This window comes from Boleophthalmus pectinirostris, unplaced genomic scaffold (genome assembly GCF_026225935.1).
Source record: "Boleophthalmus pectinirostris isolate CB_2022bp ecotype Guang Dong unplaced genomic scaffold, ASM2622593v1 HiC_scaffold_22, whole genome shotgun sequence".
Taxonomy (NCBI): Eukaryota; Metazoa; Chordata; class Actinopteri; order Gobiiformes; family Gobiidae; genus Boleophthalmus; species Boleophthalmus pectinirostris.
The window spans coordinates 41,568,749-41,591,248 of NW_026571190.1; the positions used below are offsets into that span (position 1 = coordinate 41,568,749).

At 47.3% G+C, this 22,500-nt stretch overlaps 1 protein-coding gene across 1 annotated transcript in view; it reads left to right on the top strand.

Moving 5' to 3' along the window:
• The window catches only part of usp34 (ubiquitin specific peptidase 34), a 140,822-nt gene that overhangs the window by 46,690 nt on the left and 71,632 nt on the right, over window positions 1–22,500 (top strand). The window contains exons 20-32 of the mRNA XM_055158681.1: window positions 55–182; window positions 3,899–3,988; window positions 4,092–4,187; window positions 7,698–7,780; window positions 8,307–8,461; window positions 8,605–8,718; window positions 10,004–10,103; window positions 10,200–10,362; window positions 10,655–10,781; window positions 15,718–15,871; window positions 17,587–17,687; window positions 18,820–19,035; window positions 21,366–21,491. Coding sequence (XP_055014656.1) covers window positions 55–182; window positions 3,899–3,988; window positions 4,092–4,187; window positions 7,698–7,780; window positions 8,307–8,461; window positions 8,605–8,718; window positions 10,004–10,103; window positions 10,200–10,362; window positions 10,655–10,781; window positions 15,718–15,871; window positions 17,587–17,687; window positions 18,820–19,035; window positions 21,366–21,491 — 1,653 coding nt within the window. The remainder of the gene's footprint in view (window positions 1–54; window positions 183–3,898; window positions 3,989–4,091; window positions 4,188–7,697; window positions 7,781–8,306; window positions 8,462–8,604; window positions 8,719–10,003; window positions 10,104–10,199; window positions 10,363–10,654; window positions 10,782–15,717; window positions 15,872–17,586; window positions 17,688–18,819; window positions 19,036–21,365; window positions 21,492–22,500) is intronic.

The window sequence follows — 22,500 nt, forward strand, 5'->3', positions numbered from 1 at the left end:
ATCCTGTTCTTTGTCTTTTTCTGATCCTGTTTTTCTTCTTCTTTTGTGTTTCAGATCCATTTGTCTGAAGGCCTGATAAACGAAGCGGAGAAGCTGCTGTGTTCGTTGGTTTGCTGGTTCACGGACCGACAGATACGAATGCGCTTCATCGAGGGCTGTTTGGACAACCTCGCCCACCACAGGTAACTCTACGTGCGTCTAAACAGGACTAATCCAGGTCTAAACCAGGACTAAACCAGGTCTAAACCAGGTCTAAACCAGGTCTAAACCAGGTCTAAACCAGGACTAAACCAGGACTAATCCAGGTCTAAACCAGGATTCAAGCCAGAACTCTGAGGGCGTTTTCACATCACTAGTTAGTTAGTTCTTCTGTATCATAGACTCCAGTGTTCCGCTTTCACACCTGCAGACCAACCAGAACGGGTCTGATCGATGTTTCATGAATGTTTATCTTCTGATAGAAATAAGTGCCCATTTTGGGGTCAGCCCGATGTTCCCCAGCACCGCTGTTCCCCCGGTAAACATCGATAACTCCAATCCAATCCACTTCATTTCTGTCGCACATTTCACAAACAAACTGTTTCCAAAAGTGCTGCACAAATACATCAAAAATAACAACAATAAGATGATAAAGTAAACTACTAAAATAATACTAGTCTTAAAGTAATAAAACCAGTAAAATAAAATAAAACCAGTAAAATAAAAATAAAACTATATCATAGAATAGAAATAAATAAACCAATAAATAAATTAAATCAGTAAAACCAATAAAAACACATAAAAATAAATAAAAGACACAGAGGCACACGACTCACCCACGGTGTTAAAAGCCAGAGAATAAAAGTGGGTCTTCAGACGAGATTTAAAACTCTCCACTGTGGAGCTGCTCCAACGTGAAGCGGCAGATCGTTCCAGAGTTTAGTGTCGACCACAGAGAAGCTCCTGTCCTCCTGGTTTTAAGTCTCGTCTTAGGCCCTGAGAACTGGAGCTGGACCTCGGACCTCAGACGCTCAGGGAGTATAAATTTGGATGAGGTCCGAGTCGTACTGTGGAGCCAGTCCATTCAAAGCTTTAAAAACAAACAATAAAATCTTAAAATCTATTCTAAAATGAACAGGGAGCCAGTGCAAAGATGCAAGGATTGGGGTGATGTGCTCTTCTCTCCTTTTTGTTCCTGTTAAAACTACTCCAATTGTGAAAGATACAGATGTTTCCTGTTAAAACCGCAGGGCCGTCCTCGTCTCAACTTAAAAAATAAAACAGCAGCGGTAGAACTTTGTACAAACTCAGCTCAGGAAACGGCGATAAAGACACGGACGCACTCACCGTAGCTCCTCAGGATGGGGGGGGGGCGAGTAAGACCAGTGCATAATAGACCGGATCTGAGTGGGTCTGTGAACTAGAGACGGGTGTTCAATGAAATTTTCTTAATCGATCATTGGAAGAATTAACGATCGTTAATCATTAAGGTTTTTATATTAAAATGATCATCATTATTATGACTATCTGCACTAATCTGCATAAATAAATTCAACTTTACGACATATAAACATAACGACTCTAGATCCACATCAGCTGTTTGACATTATAATGTGTTTAATTCAGTTTTGTTCAAATCTCACAGAAACAAAACTTAAAACCACATCACTAATTTACATAAACTAAGTGAAGATAAAACTCCAGCTCTTGTGTCGCTGATGTGGTTCAACTTGTGTTGGATTAAAAGACATGACTCAGGTGAATACAGGTCAGTGTGACCAGATTTGTGTTTGTCAAAACCAGGACAGCGTACGGGGGAGGGGGGGGGGCCTCGTCACATTGAGCGACTCGTCACCTGGAAAAACTTTTTCCCACTGGACACAGAAACATATGTGCTGCTTTATACACTGTGCACATGGACTCACACTTGTCCCAACGCAACGGAAAGTGTGGAATTTCTTCTACAAATCCTGGTTAAATCCACATTTGTGCTTCGGTTCGTTACAGACTGACCCACTGTTTGTGTCTCGCTCCTTCTGATGCAGAGACACATGTACACACCTGTTTGGTCACGACACACAAACATACATTCAGTTTGTCCATTAAAATCAACGTAATCATGCCCGTCCCTGGTCCGTGCCGTCGTCTGCGCGCTGGACCCGTGCGGGGAAAGTGCGGCTCGTTCTGAGGTGGCGTAAAGCATCCGGACAGAAGCGTGAATCCTGTTTGGTTTGGTTGGAACGTGCTTCTCAGGCTGTGGCTCCCCGCTCCAGTTCCTCTGAGCCCGACCTGAACCGGAGCTGCTCCCGCTGGTTCAGGACTGTAGCGTTTCTCACACTCGGCTAAAAGCAGGACATTTCTGAAGTTGATGGAAGCTGATAGCGCAACATTTCAGACAGAGGAGACACGTATTCTCCCAAGATGCATTTCAAATAGTTGGTTTAGACGTACTGACTCTGCTTTGGACCCGTTCACACCAGAGGAACCGCACCAGAGTTTGGCATTTTGGTGCGGAGTCAAGTGGACCAAAACCACCTCCTTTTTTGAGGTCTCGGTCCTTTTGATTTAAAGGTTGTATGGAGGATTTTTTTTTTTGTTTCAAATTGTCATCAGAAGTTTAAAATACCATTAGAGAGACGCAGCAGCCTTGTAACTACGATGACCCAAAAAAAATAAAATAAATAAATCTATCAACTGTGGATGTAGTGAGGCCAGATAAACATCAGCCAATAGAAAACGAGGCTACCTCTTTATCTATTGGCTGTTAGGTTGTCAATCAAACTCCCTACGTTTCTAGTGTAACTGACTCGTCGGTGCGCGGGGATTATGTGGTTTATGCAGCGGTTCTTAGAAGGCTTTTTCAAACTGTCGCTTCCTCACAAATCGCACAAAGTTTTGTTGCGACGCGGCGGACGACGAGAATCCACGACCAGTTCGCCGCCAAAGAAAGTCCGTTTTTGAGGTCGCTGAAAGAAGAAAAGGGGAAAAGGAGCGAAGACAAACTGAGGTGATTTTTGGAGATTCCTTCCAGCGACGGCGCGAATGAAGCAGACGAAGAGTCTAAAAACTAAAGACGCGTCGGTCGCTAAATTATTTCTAGGCAGGTCACCTTCAACGTGTAATTCTGAACATGCACTGGATGTAAACACGCGTGATTTCTAGAGTAAAGTAAAGAGGCGGAGAGGAGTGTTTCTACTGAGGGAAGGTGGTGTCACGCATGCGCAACATTTGAAAAAGGACTGTCGCTGTATTTCACTTCCCTTAAAAAATCCTCTATACAAACCTTTAATGCAGGTCCAAGTGCGACTGAAGTTTTCACACCAACGAAAACAAACCGAACCAAGAACTTTTGGTTTGAATGGAACTTTTGGTGCATCAACTTCTGTCACTGTGAAAGCACCTTCAGAACTAAACCAGGACTAAACCAGGACTAAACCAGGACTAAACCAGGTCTAAACCAGGGCTAAACCAGGACTAAACCAGGACTAAACCAGGACTAAACCAACAAACTAAACCAGGACTAAAACCAGGACTAAACCAAACTAAACCAGGTCTAAACCAGGTCTAAACCAGGTCTAAACCAGGTCTTAAACCAGGACTAAACCAGGACTAAACCAGGACTAAACCAGGTCTAAACCAGGTCTAAACCAGGTCTAAACCAGGTCTAAACCTAAACCAGGACTAAACCAGGACTAAACCAGGGGTCTAAACCAGGTCTAAACCAGGACTAAACCAGGACTAAACCAGGACTAAACCCAGGTCTAAACCCAGGACTAAACCAGGTCTAAACCAGGTCTAAACCAGGTCTAAACCAGGTCTAAACCAGGTCTAAACCAGGTCTAAACCAGGTCTAAACCCATCATATTCTGTCCTGTTTTTCGGTTTTTCTGACTCCTTTCTCTGTTTCTTTTTCTCTCAGGTCTGTGGTCGTTTCTCTGCGTTTGCTCCCAAAACTTTTCGGCACTTTTCAGCAGTTCGGCTCCAGTTACGACACTCACTGGATCACCATGTAAGTCAGTCACCTTCTGCCCACGTGCCCTTGAGCAAGTGTTATACAGTGACGTCCATCAGGCTGAGCGTCTTAGTGGTTTTAAACCTGCGTCTGTCGTCAGGTGGGCGGAGAAGGAGCTGCACATGATGAGGCTGTTCTTCGACGATCTGCAGTTTTACATCCAGGAGGTCAGAGAACAGAGGCACAAGTTTGCACTGTGACTCCACCTTCTGCTCCACCTCTCCTCCTCCTTCTGCTCCACCTTCTGCTCCACCTTCTGCTCCACCTTCTGCTCCACCTTCTGCTCCACCTTCTCCTCCACCTTCTCCTCCACCTTCTGCTCCACCTTCTGCTCCACCTTCTGCTCCACCTTCTCTGCTCCACCTTCCTCCACCTTCTCCTCCACCTTCTGCTCCACCTTCTCCACCACCTTCTGCTCCACCTTCTGCTCCACCTTCTGCTCCACCTTCTGCTCCACCTTCTCCTCCACCTTCTGCTCCACCTTCTCCTCCACCTTCTGCTCCACCTTCTCCTCCACCTTCTGCTCCACCTTTTCCTCCACCTTCTCCCTTCTCCACCCTCCACCTTCTGCTTCCACCTCTCTCCACCTTCTGCTCCACCTTCTTCCCTCCACCCTTCTGCTTCTCCTCCACTTCTCCTCCACCTTCTGCTCCACCTTCTGCTGCTCCACCTTCCACCTCCTCCACCTTTCTCTCCACCTTCTGCTCCACCTTCTGCTCCACCTTCTGCTCCACCTTCTGCTCCACCTTCTGCCTCCACCTTCTGCTCCACCTTCTGCTCCACCTTCTCCTCCACCTTCTGCTCCACCTTCTGCCTCCACCTTCTGCTCCACCTTCTGCTCCACCTTCTCCTCCACCTTCTCCTCCACCTTCTGCTCCACCTTCTGCTCCACCTTCTCCTCCACCTTCTGCTCCACCTTCTGCTCCACCTTCTCCTCCACCTTCTCCTCCACCTTCTCCTCCACCTTCTGCTCCACCTTCTGCTCCACCTCTTCCATCACCTGCTCCACCACCTCCACCTCCACCTCTACCTCCAACTACTCCACCTTCACCCCCTCCTCTACCTCCCTCACCTGCTCCTCTTACCTCCACCTCCTCCATCTGCTCCTCCTCCACCTCGTCCACCACCTCCTTGACCTTCTACACCTCCTCCTCCACCTCCTCCAGCACCTCCTTCACCTTCTCCACCTCCTACACCACCTCCTTGACCTTCTACACCTCCTCCTCCCACCTCCTCCTTCACCTCCTCCAGCACCTCCTTCACCTTCTCCACCTCCTCCACCTCCTTGACCTTCTACACCTCCTACACCTCCTCCTTCACCTCCTCCAGCACCTCCTTCACCTTCTCCACCTCCTCCACCTCCTTGACCTTCTACACCTCCTCCACCTCCTCCTCCACCTTCTTGACCTTCTACACCTCCTCTTTCACCTCCTCCAGCACCTCCTTGACCTCCTCCACCTCTTCTCCTCCATCTGCTTCTCCACCTCCTGCACCTCCACCACCTCCACCTCCTCCATCTGCACCTCCTCCTCCTACACCACCTTGTCCACCTCCTCCTTCACCTTCACCTACACCTCCTCCTACCTCCTCCACGTTCACCTCCTCCTCCTACACCACCTTATCCACCTCCACCTCGTCCTTCACCTTCTCCACCTCCTACCTCCTCCTTCTCACTCTGCCTCTCCTCTGCTCCTGTGGTGCCTTCAGGTGTTTGTTTTTCCGTGGTACATTCAGGTGTTTGTTTTTTCCGTGGTACATTCAGGTGTTTGTTTTTTTGTGGTACGTTCAGGTGTTTGTTTTTCCGTGGTACATTCAGGTGTTTGTTTTTCCGTGGTACATTCAGGTGTTTGTTTTTTCCATTCAGGTGGTTTGTTTTTTTTTCCGTGTACATTCAGGTGTTTGTTTTCCGTGGTACATTCAGGTGTTTGTTTTTCCGTGGTACATTCAGGTGTTTGTTTTTCCGTGGTACATTCAGGTGTTTTGTTTTTCCGTGGTACATTCAGGTGTTTGTTTTTCTGTGGTACATTCAGGTGTTTGTTTTTCCGTGGTACATTCAGGTGTTTGTTTTTTCGTGGTACATTCAGGTGTTTGTTTTCCGTGGTACATTCAGGTGTTTGTTTTTCCGTGGTACATTCAGGTGTTGTTTTTTTCCGTGGTACATTCAGGTGTTTGTTTTTCCGTGGTACGTTCAGGTGTTGTTGTTTTTCCGTGGTACATTCAGGTGTTGTTGTTTTTCCGTGGTACATTCAGGTGTTTGTTTTTCCGTGGTACATTCAGGTGTGTTGTTTTTTCCGTGGTACATTCAGGTGTTTGTTTTTCCGTGGTACATTCAGGTGTTTGTTTTTCCGTGGTACATTCAGGTGTTTGTTTTTCCGTGGTACATTCAGGTGTTTGTTTTTTCCGTGGTACATTCAGGTGTTTGTTTTTTCCGTGGTACATTCAGGTGTTTGTTTTTCCGTGGTACGTTCAGGTTTTGTTGTTTTTCCGTGGTACATTCAGGTGTTTGTTTTTTCCGTTCCAGGTGTTTGTTTTTCGGTACATTCAGGTGTTTGTTTTTCCGTGGGTACATTCAGTGTTTGTTTTTTCCGTGGTACACATTCAGGTGTTTGTTTTTCCGTGGTACATTCAGGTGGTGTACATTCAGGTTGTTTTTTTGTGGTACATTCAGGTGTTTGTTTTTCCGTGGTACATTCAGGTGTTTGTTTTCTGTGGTTTCAGGTGTTTGTTTTTGTGGTACATTCAGGTGTTTGTTTTTTCCGTGGTACATTCAGGTGTTTTTTTTTTCTGTGGTACATTCAGGTGTTTGTTTTTCCGTGGTACATTCAGGTGTTTGTTTTTCCGTGGTACATTCAGGTGTTTGTTTTTCCGTGGTACATTCAGGTGTTTGTTTTTCCGTGGTACATTCAGGTGTTTGTTTTTCCGTGGTACATTCAGGTGGTTGTGTTTGTTTCAGTTTTTCGTGGTACATTCAGGTGTTTGTTTTTCCGTGGTACATTCAGTGTGTACATTCAGTGTTTGTTTTTTTCGTGTCAGGTACATTCAGGTGTTTTTCCGTGTACATTTCAGGTGTTTTTTTTCCGTGGTAGGTGGTACATTCAGGTGTTTGTTTTTCCGTGGTACATTCAGGTGTTTTGTTTTTCATGGTACATTCAGGTGTTTGTTTTTCAGGTACATCAGGTGTTGTTTTTCCGTGGTACATTCAGGTGTTTGTTTTTTCCGTGGTACATTCAGGTGTTGTTTTTCCGTGGTACATTCAGGTGTTGTTTTTTTGTGGTACATTCGTGTTCGTGGTACATTCAGGTGTTTTGTTTTTTCTTCGTGTGGTACTTCAAGGTGTTTGTTTTTTGTCGTACATTCAGGTGTGTTGTTTTTCCGTGGTACATTCAGTGTTTGTTTTTCTGTGGTACATTCAGGTTTTTGGTACATTCAGGTGTTGTTTTTTGGTACATTCAGGTGTTGTTTTGTGTACATTCAGTGTTTTGTTTTTCCGTGGTACATTCAGTGTTTTGTTTTTCCGTGGTACATTCAGGTGTTTTGTTTTTCCTGGTACATTCAGGTGTTTGTTTTTCCTGTGGTACATTCAGGTTGTGTTTTTCTGTGGTACATTCAGTGTTTGTTTTTCCGTGGTACATTCAGTGTTTGTTTTTCCGTGGTACATTCAGGTGTTTGTTTTTCGTGGTACATTCAGGTGTTGTTGTTTTTTCAGGTACAGTCACAGTGCGGAGGTCCAGGTCCGACTGCAGTTTCTCACCTGTGTCTTCTCCACTCTGGGCTCACCGGACCATTTCAGTGAGGAAACCGGGGACTGGACCGGGACTGGACCGGGACTGGACCGGGACTGGACCGGGACTGGACCGGGGCTGGACCGGGACTGGACCGGGGCTGGACCGGGACTGGACCGGGGCTGGACCGGGACTGGACCGGGGCTGGACCGGGACTGGACCGGGACTAAACCAAGACTGAAACCAGGACTGAAACCAGGACAGGACCAGGACTGAACTAGGACTGAGCCAGCCAACAGTCACCTACGTTAGACCAACGTTAGACCAACGTTAGACCAACGTTAGACCAACGTTAGACCAACGTTAGACCAAAGTTAGACCAGGTTTGGACCAGGTTTGGACCAGGGTTGGACCAGGGTTGGACCAGGGTTGGACCAGGTTTGGACCAGGGTTGGACCAGGACAGAAACCAGGACAGAAACCAGGACAGAAACCAGGACTAAAGCCGGACTAAAGCCGGACTAAAGCCGGACTAAAGCCGGACTAAAGCCGGACTAAAGCCGGACTAAAGCCGGACGTTTTGTTGTGTCCCAGGGCTGAGTCTGGAGCAGGTGGACATCCTGTGGCACTGTCTGGTTGAAGACTCTGAATGTTACGACGACGCGCTGCACTGGTTTCTGAACCAGGTCCGGTCCAAAGACCAACACGCCATGGGCATGGAGACCTACAAGCACCTGTTCCTCGAGAAGGTCAGACACGTGTCCAAAAACCTTCTGGTTCTGGTTCAGCCTCAGTCGAGATTCACAGAACCATAGTCACAGTTTGAGTGTTTTCGATTTCTCGTTGTGTTTGTTCTTGACGTGTTTGGTGTTTGGTGTTTGGTGTTTTGCAGATGCCTCAGTTGAAGCCGGAGACCATCTCCATGACGGGTCTGAACCTGTTCCAGCACCTGTGTAACCTGGCCCGCCTCGCCACCAGCGCCCTGGACAACGCCGCCAGCTGTGAGGTACTGACGCCCACACCCACGGCCACGCCCACGACCACACCCACGGCCACACCCACAGCCACGCCACACACCCACAACACACCCACACCCACGCCACCACCACAGCCACGCCCACACCCACAACAACACCCCACACACACGCCACACCCACACCACACCCACACCCACAACAACACCCACACCCACGCCCACACCCACACCCACGCCACACCCCACAACAACACCACACCCACAACAACACCCACGCCCACAACAACACCCACACCCACGCCCACACCCACAGCCACGCCCACACCCACACCCACGCCCACAACAACACCCAACACCCACGCCCACAACAACACCCACACCCACACCCACACCCACATCGTGTGTGTGTTTTCAGTTGTTTTAATTCGTGCTGTTGTGGTTTAAGAAGTTCCCTCACAGTAACTTTACGTGCCTCTGCACTGCGGTGTGTGTGTTTGGTGCGCGGTGTGTGTGTGTTTGGTGCGTTTGGTGCGCGTGTGTGTTGTGTGGTGTGTGTGTGTTTGGTGCGCGGTGTGTGTGTGTTTGGTGCGCTGTGTGTGTGTTTGGTGCGCGGTGTGTGTGTGTGTGTGTGTGTGTTTGGTGCGGTGTGTGTGTGTGTTTGGTGCGCGGTGTGTGTGTGTGTGTGTGTGTTTGGTGCGCGGTGTGTGTGTTTGGTGCGCGGTGTGTGTGTTTGGTGCGCGGTGTGTGTGTTTGGTGCGCGGTGTGTGCACGGTTCATGCGCTACAACACATAATAAACATGTACATTGACGATGCACTTGAAAAAAGTCTGTATAGAACCAGAGCCAGGCCTGAGTGACAGACACCTGCACGTGTGGTGTAATGTAGTTTTACAGATGATTTACAGGATATATTATTATGATTCTTCAGTGAGTGACGGGTGAAGCTCGTACACCCACAGTAAACCCCACAGAGGCCTGCAGGGGGCGCCTGTACACACTGCACACTGTGAATGTCCCCAGTGAATCTAAATGAAAGTCCCAGGTTTGACCTGGAGGAGAAACAGTGATTATTGACTAAACTGTTCACCAAACCCGTTCTTTCTGACACTGATGCACGAGTCGACCCGGTAACCTGCGGTTAACGACACCGAGCCTCATTAAAATACAAAATGTGGTTACTGCGGTGACCTGAACCCTGGTGTGGTGTGATTGATCATAACACGGTTCTGCAGGATGACGATTACCACAACAGCCCTAGTTTTAATCCTGCGTGTGTGTTTTAGTTGTTTTAACCCAGTTTGTTTATGTTTTCAGTTGTGTGGGATGGACCAGCTGTGGGGCATCGCTCTCCGGGCTCAGTCCGCAGACATCAGCCGCGCAGCCATCCAGTACATCAACTCCTACTACATCAACGGTACTTTCATTTAAAAACCCGGAGCGTTTTTAGCACCGACCAGACCCGTGTTCCTCCGGTAAACTCACTCCGTTTTCTCTCTCGTTCCTTTTCCAGCGGGTAAAACGGGTCTGGAGAAGGAGCAGGAGTTCATCAGGAAGTGCATGGAGAGTCTCCTCATGGCGTCCGCCAACCTGGAGAAGGACGCTCACTCCAGTCTGACCAGTATAGAGAGAGGGCTGCTCATGTTGAAGACTCACCTGGAGGCCTTCAGACGCAGGTACGCAACGAAAACACCAAAAACACGATGCATGGCCTACGATTTTATGAGTTTCATGCCATTATTTCCACTTTAGTGACAAAAAATGACTAGTTTTGCTGTTGTATTTTCCCCTTTCTTCTGGCTTTTTGACGCCTTTAAAACATTTTCAACAAACTTTATTGATCCACAAATGAAATAATTTGGACTCATGAGCTCACACATCGCAGTAAATAACAGAATAAGAGACCGGTGTCAAATAAAGCATCGTTTTGTCACTCGTCAACGCGTGTCGCTTGTTGTTTCTCCGTAGGTTTGCGTATCACCTGCGTCAGTGGCAGATCGAGGGCACTGGCATCAGCAGCCACCTCAAAGCCCTGAGCGACAAACAGTCTCTGCCCCTGAGGATCGTGTGCCAACCTGCAGGACTCCCCGACAAGGTACAGACCTGCAGCTTTTACAAGAGCCGGAGAGAGTGTTCCTGCTTGTGTCTGTCTGGAGTTGGTGTTGTGGACATTCACTGGAACTACACCCGTAAAGCGCAAAGTACTCACAAACTGCTGACAGGGGCTGACAGGGGCTGACAGGGGCTGACAGGGGCTGACAGGGGCTGACAGGGCATCTACAGCTTTCAAAAATGTCAGATTTTGTGGTGATTTTTATTTATTTTCAGATCATGAACTTTTTCTCAGCTCAAAACCCTTCAGTTTTTTAGTTCAGTTCAGATTTTTTCTCATTCCCTCCTGCTCCTCTCGCTCTGATTTGTTAGTTTATTTATTTCATGAGGCAGGGAGAGTCTGCATGAACATCAACAGGAGAGATGTTTGTACCAGCTTGTAGCACCAGAGCTCATTTCCTCCTCTAGTCTTTGGGTATGGGGGACCTGTAGCATGTTTTGGGTTGATGCGTGAAACCGGAGTGTCCGGTGAAAAACCATCCACACATGGGGAGAAATATACAAACTCCACACAGAAAAGCCCCGGGCGACTCTGAGATCAAACCTGGAACCTTCTTAGTCCAATGAGGTTCATTTGGTCTTCCGATAACTTCTGTTATTAGGTTCTTTTTTCAGTCGATAGGTTTGTTTTCATACCTGACAGTTTCGACTGTTCACTAGTGTCTTCCTCAGAGTCACGTGATGTTGCTGTGATGTGTCTGGTCAGCTGATTTAAACAGGTTTTGGCGCTGTCGTCCTGCCCCCACCGGAAGGAAGACAGCGACCAAACACGTCAAAACCATCGAAACTGTCAAGTATGAAACAAAACTCTAGGTCTGAAAAAAGAACCTGATGACACTGGAACCTTCTTGCTGTGAGGTTTGAGTGCTGCTCAGACACTGTGCTGCCACTGGTCAAAGCGATGTCCCCGTGGGAGAAAAGAGCTGCACTACTGCACATGTTCAACAGGCAGAGAGCCACAGGAAGTACCTCACCGCTGAAGGAGAACCTGGAGACATGAACCAATCAGCTCAGCTCACTGACTTGAATCTGCAGCCATGTTTAGGCCCCGGAGCTTGGGTACAGCCCACAAAACACACAGTCTGACCACAGCCCACAGCTTGTTAGTTTAGTAAAGGTCTTATTGTTGTCCACCTGACAACGGAATAAGACTTAAAGACTCCTGTGTTCTAACTCTGTTCCTTCTTCAAAAAACAGACCTGGAGTTGTGTTTTGTTTCATTCACACATGTCTGAGTAACTCTTTATTATCTGTCTGTTTACATCTCTAAAGCTCCAAACACTCTGTTACACCTTGTGATGTCATCATGAAGCAGAAGTTTTCAAGTGAACAGCTCCTTTTTTACCTTTAGCTCAGTAGAGTTCACCAAGTCCAGGGTGGAAATCATCCAAATCAATCACCCGTTCTAGTGAAGGTGTGTGGAGTTTGAAACACGGTGGAGCACTTCCTGTGCCACCACATGACATCACAAGGTGGAACAGAGTGTTTTCTGTTTGAGAGAAGAATTCTAAAGGTTCGTTCACACCAAAGTGTCAAAAAATCCCTTGACGTTTCTATTTGGAGCCTTTGCATCTGAGTTCAGACCCCGACGCTTAAAAATACTTGACGCGCGTCCGTTGCCCTGGAAACAAGACCCGGTCCAGATCTTTTCCTGAAACAATGTCAGACCAGACTGAGACTTTAGAGTTTTTATAACATAAAACATCAGCGGAGGAAATCGACTCAACGACTGGAGCCAGTTTATATTTATACTCCACTAATGACACTGGATCAGTCTAGTCCCGGTCTAGTCCGGTCTAGTCCCGGTCTAGTCCCGGTTAGTCCCGGTCTAGTCCCGGTCTAGTCCGGTCTAGTCCTGATCTAGTCCGGTCTAGTCCGGTCTAGTCCCGGTCTAGTCCCGGTCTAGTCCCGGTCTAGTCCCGGTCTAGTCCCGGTCTGGTCCCGGTCTAGTCCGGTCTAGTCGTCCCGGTCTAGTCCGTCTAGTCCGGTCTAGTCCCTGGTCTAGTCCCGGTCTAGTCCCGGTCGGTCTAGTCCCGGTCTAGTTAGTCCCGGTCTAGTCCCGGTCTAGTCCGGTCTAGTCCCGGTCTAGTCCGTCGTCTAGTCTAGTCCCGGTCTAGTCCAGTCCCGGTCTAGTCCTGGTTTAGTCCCTGGTCCCGGTCTAGTCCCTAGTCCGTCTAGTCCCGGTCTAGTCCCGGTCTAGTCCGGTCTAGTCCTGATCTAGTCCCGGTCTAGTCCTGTCTAGTCCCGTCTAGTCCGGTCTAGTCCGGTCTGTCGTCCTGATCTAGTCCGGTCTAGTCCCGTCTAGTGGTCTAGTCCCGGTCTAGTCCCGGTCTGGTCCCGGTCTGGTCGGTCTAATCATGATCTAGTCCGGTCTAGTCCGTCTAGTCCGGTTAGTCCTCGGTCTAGTCCCGGTCTAGTCCGTCTTTAGTCTCCCGGTCTAGTCCGGTGGTCTAGTCCCGGTCTAGTCTTGTTTAGTCCGTCTAGTCCTGTCTAAGTCCTGGTCGTCTAGTCTGTCTAGTCCTGGTCTAGTCCGTCTAGTCTTGTTTAGTCTGGTCTAGTCCTGGTCTAGTCCTGTCTAGTCTGTCTAGTCTAGTTCCGGTCTAGTCCCGGTCTAGTCCTGGTCTAGTCCCGGTCTAGTCCGGTCTAGTCCTGGTCTAGTCCTGGTCTGGTCTAGTCCGTCTAGTCTAGTCTGTCCCGCTCTAGTCCTGGTCTAGTCCTTTAGTCTAGTCCGTCTAGTCGGTCTAGTCCCGGTCTAGTCCGTCTAGTCGGTCTGGTCTGTTAGTCCTTGTTCGGTCTAGTCCTGGTCTAGCCCGGTCTAGTCTTAGTCGGTCTAGTCCTGGTCTAGTCCGGTCTAAGTCCTCTGTTTAGTCTCGGTCTAGTCTGGTCTAGTCCCGGTCTAGTCTGTTAGTCTCGGTCTAGTCTGGTCTAGTCCGGTCTAGTCCTTGTTTAGTCTCGGTCTAGTGTCTAGTCTAGTCTAGTCCTGGTCTAGTCCTGTCTAGTCTAGTCCTGGTCTAGTCCGCTCTAGTCCTGTCTAGTCTAGTCCTGGTCTAGTCCTGTCTAGTCTGGTCTAGTCCTGGTCTAGTCTAGTCCGGTCTAGTCCCTCTAGTCCTGGTCTAGTCCTGGTCTAGTCTGTCTAGTCCTGTCTGGTCTAGTCCGGTCTAGTCCTGGTCTAGTCCCTGTCTAGTCCCGTCTAGTCCTGGTCTAGTCCTGCTCTAGTCCTGTCTAGTCCTGGTCTAGTCCTGGTCTAGTCCCGGTCTAGTCTTAGTCTCGGTCTAGTCCGGTCTAGTCCCGGTCTAGTCCTAGTCTAGTTGGTCTAGTCCTGGTCTAGTCCTGGTCTAGTCCTGGTCTAGTCCTGGTCTAGTCCTGGTCTAGTCCGGTCTAGTCTGGTCTAGTCTGGTCTAGTCCTCTAGTCGGTCTAGTCCTGTCTAGTCCCTCTAGTCCTTGCTCTAGTCCTGGTCTAGTCCGTCTAGTCCTTGTCTAGTCTGGTCTAGTCTGGTCTAGTCCTCTAGTCTAGTCTAGTCTCCTGTCCTCTAGTTTAGTCTAGTCTAGTCCGGTCTAGTCCTGGTCTAGTCGGTCTAGTCCTGGTCTAGTCCTTGTTTAGTCTCGGTCTAGTCCTGGTCTAGTCCGGTCTAGTCTAGTCTGTCTAGTCCTGGTCTAGTCCTGGTCTAGTCTAGTCCGGTCTAGTCCTCTAGTTCTAGTCTCTAGTCCTGTCTAGTCCTGGTCTAGTCCGGTCTAGTCCTGGTCTAGTCCTGGTCTAGTCCTGGTCTAGTCCGGTCTAGTCCTGGTCTAGTCCGGTCTAGTCTAGTCCGGTCTCTAGTCTGGTCTAGTCCGTCTAGTCCTGTCTAGTCCCGTCTAGTCCTGGTCTAGTCCTGGTCTAGTCCGTCTAGTCCTGGTCTAGTCTGGTCTAGTCTAGTCCGGTCTAGTCCGGTCTAGTCCCGGTCTAGTCCTGGTCTAGTCCTGGTCTAGTCCCGGTCTAGTCTTGTTTAGTCTCGGTCTAGTCTAGTCTAGTCTGGTCTAGTCCTCTAGTCTAGTCCTGTCTAGTCCTGTCTAGTCCCGGTCTAGTCCTTGTTTAGTCTCGGTCTAGTCCTGGTCTAGTCCGGTCTAGTCCTCTGTTCTAGTCCTGGTCTAGTCGTCTAGTCTAGTCTAGTCGGTCTAGTCCTAGTCTGGTCTAGTCTGGTCTAGTCCGGTCTAGTCTAGTCCGGTCTAGTCTAGTCCGGTCTAGTGTCTAGTCCTAGTCCTGGTCTAGTCCGGTCTAGTCCCGGTCTAGTCCTGGTCTAGTCTGGTCTAGTCCTGGTCTAGTCTGTCTAGTCCCGCTCTAGTCTAGTCGTCTAGTCCCGGTCTAGTCCTAGTCCGTCTAGTCCCGGTCTAGTCCCTAGGTCTAGTCCCGGTCTAGTGGTCTAGTCTGGTCTAGTGGTCTAGTCCTAGTCTCGGTCTAGTCCCGGTCTAGTCCTTGTTTAGTCTCGGTCTAGTCCCGGTCTAGTCCTTGTTAGTCTGGTCTAGTCTAGTCCGGTCTAGTCCCGGTCTAGTCCTGGTCTAGTCCTGGTCTAGTCTAGTCCTGGTCTAGTCCTGGTCTAGTCTAGTCTAGTCCTGCTCTAGTCCTGTCTAGTCGGTCTAGTCCTGGTCTAGTCCTGCTCTAGTCCTGGTCTAGTCCTGCTCTAGTCCTGGTCTAGTCCTGGTCTAGTCACGATCTAGTCCTGGTCTAGTCCTGGTCTAGTCCTGGTCTTGTCGCGTGTGCATGTGCAGGTTTGTGTGTTGAACGTGTGTAGACGCAGTTTTGACTCTCGTCTTAATAAAATCTTGGAGCTCTGATGTTCTTCCGTCTGATGTTCTGTGTCTTGCCCAAGGACACGAGCTCAGACCCTCTCGGAGCCGTGTCCGCTGAGCTCCCGTCCGCTCTGACCCTTCTGCGTTTGTTCCAGATGACCATAGAGATGTACCCGAGCGACCAGGTGGCGGACCTGAGGGCCGAGGTCACGCACTGGTACGAGAACCTGCAGAAGGAGCAGCTCAACCAGCAGCCGCAGCTCCAGGAGTTTGGGCAGAGCGCGAGGCAGAGCAGCGGAGACTTCCCAGGTCTGACACGGTCACACCAGACACACAGCGTAAAGACAGTGAAGACACCGACAACTAGCATGCGAACAGGCACTTCCTAATCATGAGACGATAAATCAGTCCACAGCTGCTCTGGACAGATTCTGCTCAGATACATCGAAATGTTGTTGTTAAATCAAATTATTCGGTTATTAAATGTTATTAACTCTTTCCCCCATGAAGACATTTGACGACCCTGTTTCCTTAATGACGACTTTTGTCTCCTCCGCTGTTTCACTAAAGACGAGATTTGACGACCTTTAAAAATGGCTCGGTTTTTCACATTTAAACAGAGACTGTGACAGGTGGGGGCCACTACAACCCCACACTAGACTGACCAATAGGATTCAAGGATATGTTTTCGCAGATTTTTTCCGAAGTTAATCGAAGTAGTGACGATGGAGCTTCTGGAAAAAACACAACACGAAACACGTGCAATGGAAAGATGGCGGCGCTGCGGCGCACAGTTTTAGAAATAATGAGGAGCGGACGTATTTTATGGATAAGTTTAGAGAAAGTGACTTTTATAGATTTCAAAGTGATGATGTTGAAGTTGATTATAAAGTGGAAAACAGCGACAGCGACGTTTAACAGAATCACTACAGAAAAAAACTCTTATGTGGAGCTCTGCACACGAGAAAATAACCAAGATGACAAATACTGGACACACACTGACGGGGAAGAGTTTTATTATTATATTATAATAAGATAAATGAGTTGAATAAATTAAATGAGTTGAATAAATTAAATGAGTTGAATAAATTAAATGAGTTGAATAAGTTAAATAAGTTGAATAAATTAAATAAGTTGAATAAGCTAAATGGAAAAAATGAATTAGGTGCACACAGGTGAACAACAGGTAAAAACAGGTGAACACTTGGCTTTACTGTATCTGCTGATATGAAATCTGTTTAAATACTTTGACAAAGTATATTTTTTATTTTTTTATGAATATAGTACTCAGAACATGCAGATATCAAATACTGAATGTAGTTTTTTGTTTTCGAGTTTGCACCTGACCAGGTAAACTCTCATTTTCAGTGAGCTGTTATAAACCTGTAAATGAGTTGAATCACATTTAAACATCCATAAATGAAGAGTTCAGAGTCTGAGGTTTCAGAGATACAAATATGTCTGTGTTACAATTAACTTCGTGAGTGTAAAATGTATTTATAATCACTGGTGGAAGTCTGTTTTCTTTTATGCAATTATGCTCTATGGGTAGAACTAGTAACACATGTCTGGGTTGTTCCTAGTCGGCGTCCAGGGGGGAAAGAGTTAAAAGACCCAGACCCAGACCCAGACCGAGATCCGACGGGATCCGGCTTTGACAAACCGGTGTGGCCGGATTAAGAAAATTGAATCGAATGTCCATCCCTATAATCTGACCTGTAACTCGGTCTGGTTTTGTCTCCGTGTAGATAATAAAGCTTTAATGCCACACTGTGGAACATTCCAGACAAAACAATAACATCTGCATGGAGAAAAGTGTTTGGCGAAACCTCCAGCAGACATTTTGAGGACTTTTATCACTGTGTCATGTTTATCGCTGTGACGACGGTGGTGTTTAGTCCTCGTGGTTTGGCGGGTGCTTTGGCGGGTGCTTTGGCGGGCGCACTGACAGGCGCACTGACAGGCGCACTGACAGGTGCACTGACAGGCGCACTGACAGGCGCACTGACTCTCTCTGTCCACAGGGGGGCTGATGGGGCCCGTCAGGATGATCTCGTCCGGACACGAGCTGACCACGGACTACGACGAGAAAACTCTGCACGAGCTCGGGTTTAAAGACATGCAGGTCAGGACCGCACCTGCGCCGACGATGGGGGGGGGGTTCTACGTGTATGTCTGTGGAGGAATGTACAGCTGTTACCGTGGAGATGTTTTATCCCGTTTTCAGCTCCAGCGGTGCACGACCACGGTGACGTCCGCTCTTCCTTCTCCAGTTTGATTTTCTTCGTGGGTGATGCTCGTAGGTTTGGGCAGCGTCTGTCATCGTTTTGGTCCAAATGTAAAAAAATGTTAAAAAAAAAAAAGTTTTAAAAAAATTTCAGTTCTGGAGTGATGTGCAGCAGGAGGAGGGACCAACAGCCTGGTTTACTCCTGGTTTGGACCTGGTTTACCTGGTTTGGACCTGGTTTGGACCTGGTGTAGTCCTGATTGGGTCCTGGTTTAGTTCTGGTTTAGTCTTGGTTTAGTCCTGGTTTAGTCCTGGTTTAGTTCTGATTTGGTTCTATCCATAGAAGGTTCCCACAGCCTGATTTAGTCCTGGTTTAGTCCTGGTTTAGTCTTGGTTTGGTCCTGGCTTAGTCCTAGTTTGGTTTTGGTTTAGTCCTGGTTTAGTCCTGGTTTAGTCTTGGTTTAGTCTTGGTTTGGTCCTGGCTTAGTCCTGGTTTGGTCCTGGTTTAGACCTGGTTTACTCCTGGTTTGGTCCTGGTTTAGACCTGGTTTACTCCTGGTTTGGACCTGGTTTGGACCTGGTTTGGTCCTGGTTTAGTCCTGGTTTAGTCTTGGTTTGGTCCTGGTTTAGTCTTGGTTTGGTCCTGCTCTGGTCCTGGTTTAGTCCTGATATATGGATAGAACTAAACCAGGACTAAACCAGTCTGTGGGTCCCTCCTCTCAGTAGCTGCACTTCACACTACAGCGTTTTTTTTGTTGTTGTTTTTTTTTTTGACATTTGGACCAAATTTGACGAAGCAACACTGTTGAATTCCACACGTGTCACTGATTAAAAAACTAAAATCTGAGATGGAAGTTGTTTAGGTCACAGCGAGCGGCGCCGGTGGAGCTGAACCCCGGGACAGAAAATCAGTGTTTAAAGTTTCCTCAAACCTGAATCACTCCCAGTGGAACTTAAGGTGGAGCTTTGTGGTGACGTGAGTTGACGCTGGTTCTTCTTCCTCCCCGTCCGTGTCGGCGTCTGTTCTCAGATGGTGTTCGTGTCGTTGGGCGCCCCCCGGAGGGAGAGGAAGGGCGAGGGCGTCCAGCTGCCCGCCTCCTGCCTGCCCCCGCCGCAGAAGGAGCACATCCCCATGCTGCTGCTGCTCCAGGAGCCGCACCTCACCTCCCTGTTCGAGCTGCTGGAGATGTTGGCCTGCTTCAAACCGCCCGGCCCCCACGCGGACAAGACCCAGGACAACTCCGAGGTGAACAAATATGTGTCACTTATATATGTTTTTTTTATTCTTCATTATGGATTTTTTGGGCTGGTGCGACTTATAGAGGCTTTGCACCGTCACGTGTCCCTATAACGACAGCACCTACGCCGCCATGACACCGGACACACTGTGTCACTGACTTCAGCAGCGTCGGAGAAACATGGGCAGGTTTTGTTGTGTATTTGGTTGTTCTAGACCAGGAGAGTCAAACTCATTTTGTTCCGGGGGTCGTATCCAAACTACTTTGATCCAAAGTGTCCGGATCAGAAAACTCATGTCATATAAACCCCAAAAATAACAATAAATTCTAATATTTGTGCAGAGAAACACAAATCTATTACAGAAATATTTTTTAATTGATGAACTCTTTCTTTTACAAAATATTATAATATTATGAACAACCTGAAACTTTAAGAAAAATTCAATTTCAACACAAAGTTTGAACATGAACTTGTCTGTAAACAGGAATAAGTCCATTTTTGTTGTAAAATCCTGCACTCGGCTCCACTTTTCTCATGTTGGACATTTTTCTGATGAGGGTGTCACGGTCAACAGTCAAAACGATCGTCCTTTAAGAGCGTTTGGAAAGAGACAAGTCTTCATTTGTGCTGCTCTGGTGGGAGGGGCCACGTACAGAGACGCTGGAGACGCTGCTGTGATAAACACCACACAAAATTACAAATATTTTAATAGAAAATAGAATTAAAATATTTGAGTAGAAAATCAGCCGAGGGCCAGATTAAAGGTCTTGGAGGGCCGGATCCGGCCCCCGGGCCGTATGTTTGACACATGTTCTAGACGCTCTGAAAGGGATAAAACGATTTGTTTCTTCACTGTTCCTCTGGAAATGACTCATCAGGATCAAACAAGGGAATTATCGAAAAAAGACGCGGATTAAAGCAGCAAAAATAAACCGCGAAGAGATTTCCAATGGTCCCATCAAAACACACGAAGTTTCATCAAGGTATTTGTTATTTAAATTGTTTCATAGTTTATTTAATGAGAGAAGCACATTTACTGAACTAAAATATAATTAATTTATCCAGGAAAACCTGCACTAGTTTATGATTCAAGAACCCACACTGGCTCCTGTGATCAACACGACGCACGAGTCGAAGAGTCTGTGAGACGAACCTCGAAAGAATCGACCATGAAAAGATCCTCACGAACGTTACAAAGATCCACTCACAAAAAGTGATTAATTCTAGAAGACAAAGTTGTGGATAAACAAGACAATAAAGAAAACATGGTCCTACGACGAGTGACATGTTTATATGTGCTGGAACATACAGTTTCTACTGCCACTCACACTGCAAATGTTTTCTTTTTACATTTTAGTTCAGTAAATGTGCTTCTCTCATTAAATAAACTATGAAACTATTTAAATAACAAACACCTTGATGAAAGTGACGTGTGTGTTGATGGTTCAATAGGAAATCTCTTCGTGGTTTATGTTCTCTAGACATAATTCCCGTTTTTTTTCCCGATAATTCCTTGTTTGATCCTGATGAGTCATTTCCAGAGGAACAGTGAAGAAACGATTTGTTTTATCCCGTTCAGAGCGTCTAGAACAACCAAATACACAACAAAACCTGCCCATGTTTCTCCGACGCTGCTGAAGTCAGTGACACAGTGTGTCCGGTGTCATGGCGGCGTAGGTACTGTTACTATAGGGTCACGTGACGGTGCAAAGCCTCTATAGTCTGAAATATACGGTAATCCTCTTTTCTGAGTTTCTGAGTTCCAAATGTTTTTTTAATTACCTCAAAAATTACAAAGCAATACATGAAAAATGGAATTATATTGTTGGGGTTCAGTATTTATTACGTGTATTCAGGAAAGAGGTGATGAAAATAAGTTTGCTCACAACTTTTACCTTCTTGTACGTCGTCTCTTCGCTGCAGTTTTAACTCTGAGATTTAAAACCTCGACGTGTTTCTCCTTGTGTCGGAGCTCTGCACTTTCTGTCGTTTAAAAATCGTTTAAGACTGAAAAATCCTGTCGCGTTTGGAGGCTTTTGTTATTTTGTGCAGTATTCATGAAGATTTCATCTGTAGCAGGTTGAATAAATGACCTTCTGTGAGCCGTTTAGATACAAGTAAAGGGTTTTATTCTGCCATTTATTTATTCCAGTTTATGGTTTTCAAATATAGTGAAGCGTTATAAAAAAAGTTTACGGGGATGCTCCTGCTTTAGGGATATTGTGTCCGAGTTTTTTTTCCCCAAGGTTTTTAATGGAGCTGAGATTATAATTTTGAGAGAGTCGTGTTTCTGTAACCTCTGGTCCTTCACGCTGCCTTTTTTTTGGTTTCCTTCAGAGCGGTCGCTGCGAGGAGCTGCACCTTCACGCGGAGAATCTGTCCCGACGCGTCTGGGAGCTGCTGATGCTTCTGCCCACGTGTCCCAAGATGCTCCAGGCCTTTCAGAACATCTCAGACGAACCGGTCAGACCCTTTAACCAACCTGTGAACGCTCAGACCCTTTAACCAACCTGTGAACGCTCAGACCCTTTAACCAACCTGTGAACGCTCAGACCCTTTAACCAAACTGTGAACGCTCAGACCCTTTAACCAACCTGTGAACGCTCAGACCCTTTAACCAACACTGTGAACGCTCAGACCTTTAACCCACTGTGGTGACGCTCAGACCCTTTAACCAACTGTGGACGCTCAGTGAACGCTCAGACCCTTTAACCACACTGTGAACGCTCAGACCCTAACCACACTGTGAACGCTCAGACCCTTTAACCACCTGTGAACGCTCAGACCTTTAACCACACTGTGAACGCTCAGACCCTTTAACCAACTGTGAACGCTCAGACCCTTTAAACCTCACCCTTAACCTGTGAACGCTCAGACCCTTTAACCAAACTGTGGACGCTCAGACCCTTTAACCAAACTGTGAACGCTCAGACCTTTAACCAACTGTGAACGCTCAGACCCTTTAACCAACTGTGAACGCTCAGATTAACCAACCTGTGAACGCTCAGACCCTTTAACCAACCTGTGAACGCTCAGACCCTTTAACCAACCTGTGGACGCTCAGACCCTTTAACCACACTGTGGACGCTCAGATGTGTGTTTTTGTTTTCCGACCAGGACTAACCAGGACTAAACCTAAACCTGGACTAAAACCTGGACTAAACCTGGACTAAACCTGGACTAAACAAGGTCTAAGGCAGGACTAACCAGGACTAAACCAGAACTAAACCAGACTAAACCAGGACTAAACCTGGACTAAACCTGGACTAAACTGGGTCTAAACCAGGACTAAACCAGGGTCTAAACCAGGACTAAACTGGGTCTAAAACCGGGTCTAAACCAGGACTAAACCAGGACTAAACCAGGACTAAACCAGGTCTAAACCAGAACTAAACCAGGTCTAAACCAGGACTAAACCAGGATCTAAACCAGGACTAAACCGGGACTAAACCAGGACTAAATCACTTTGCTG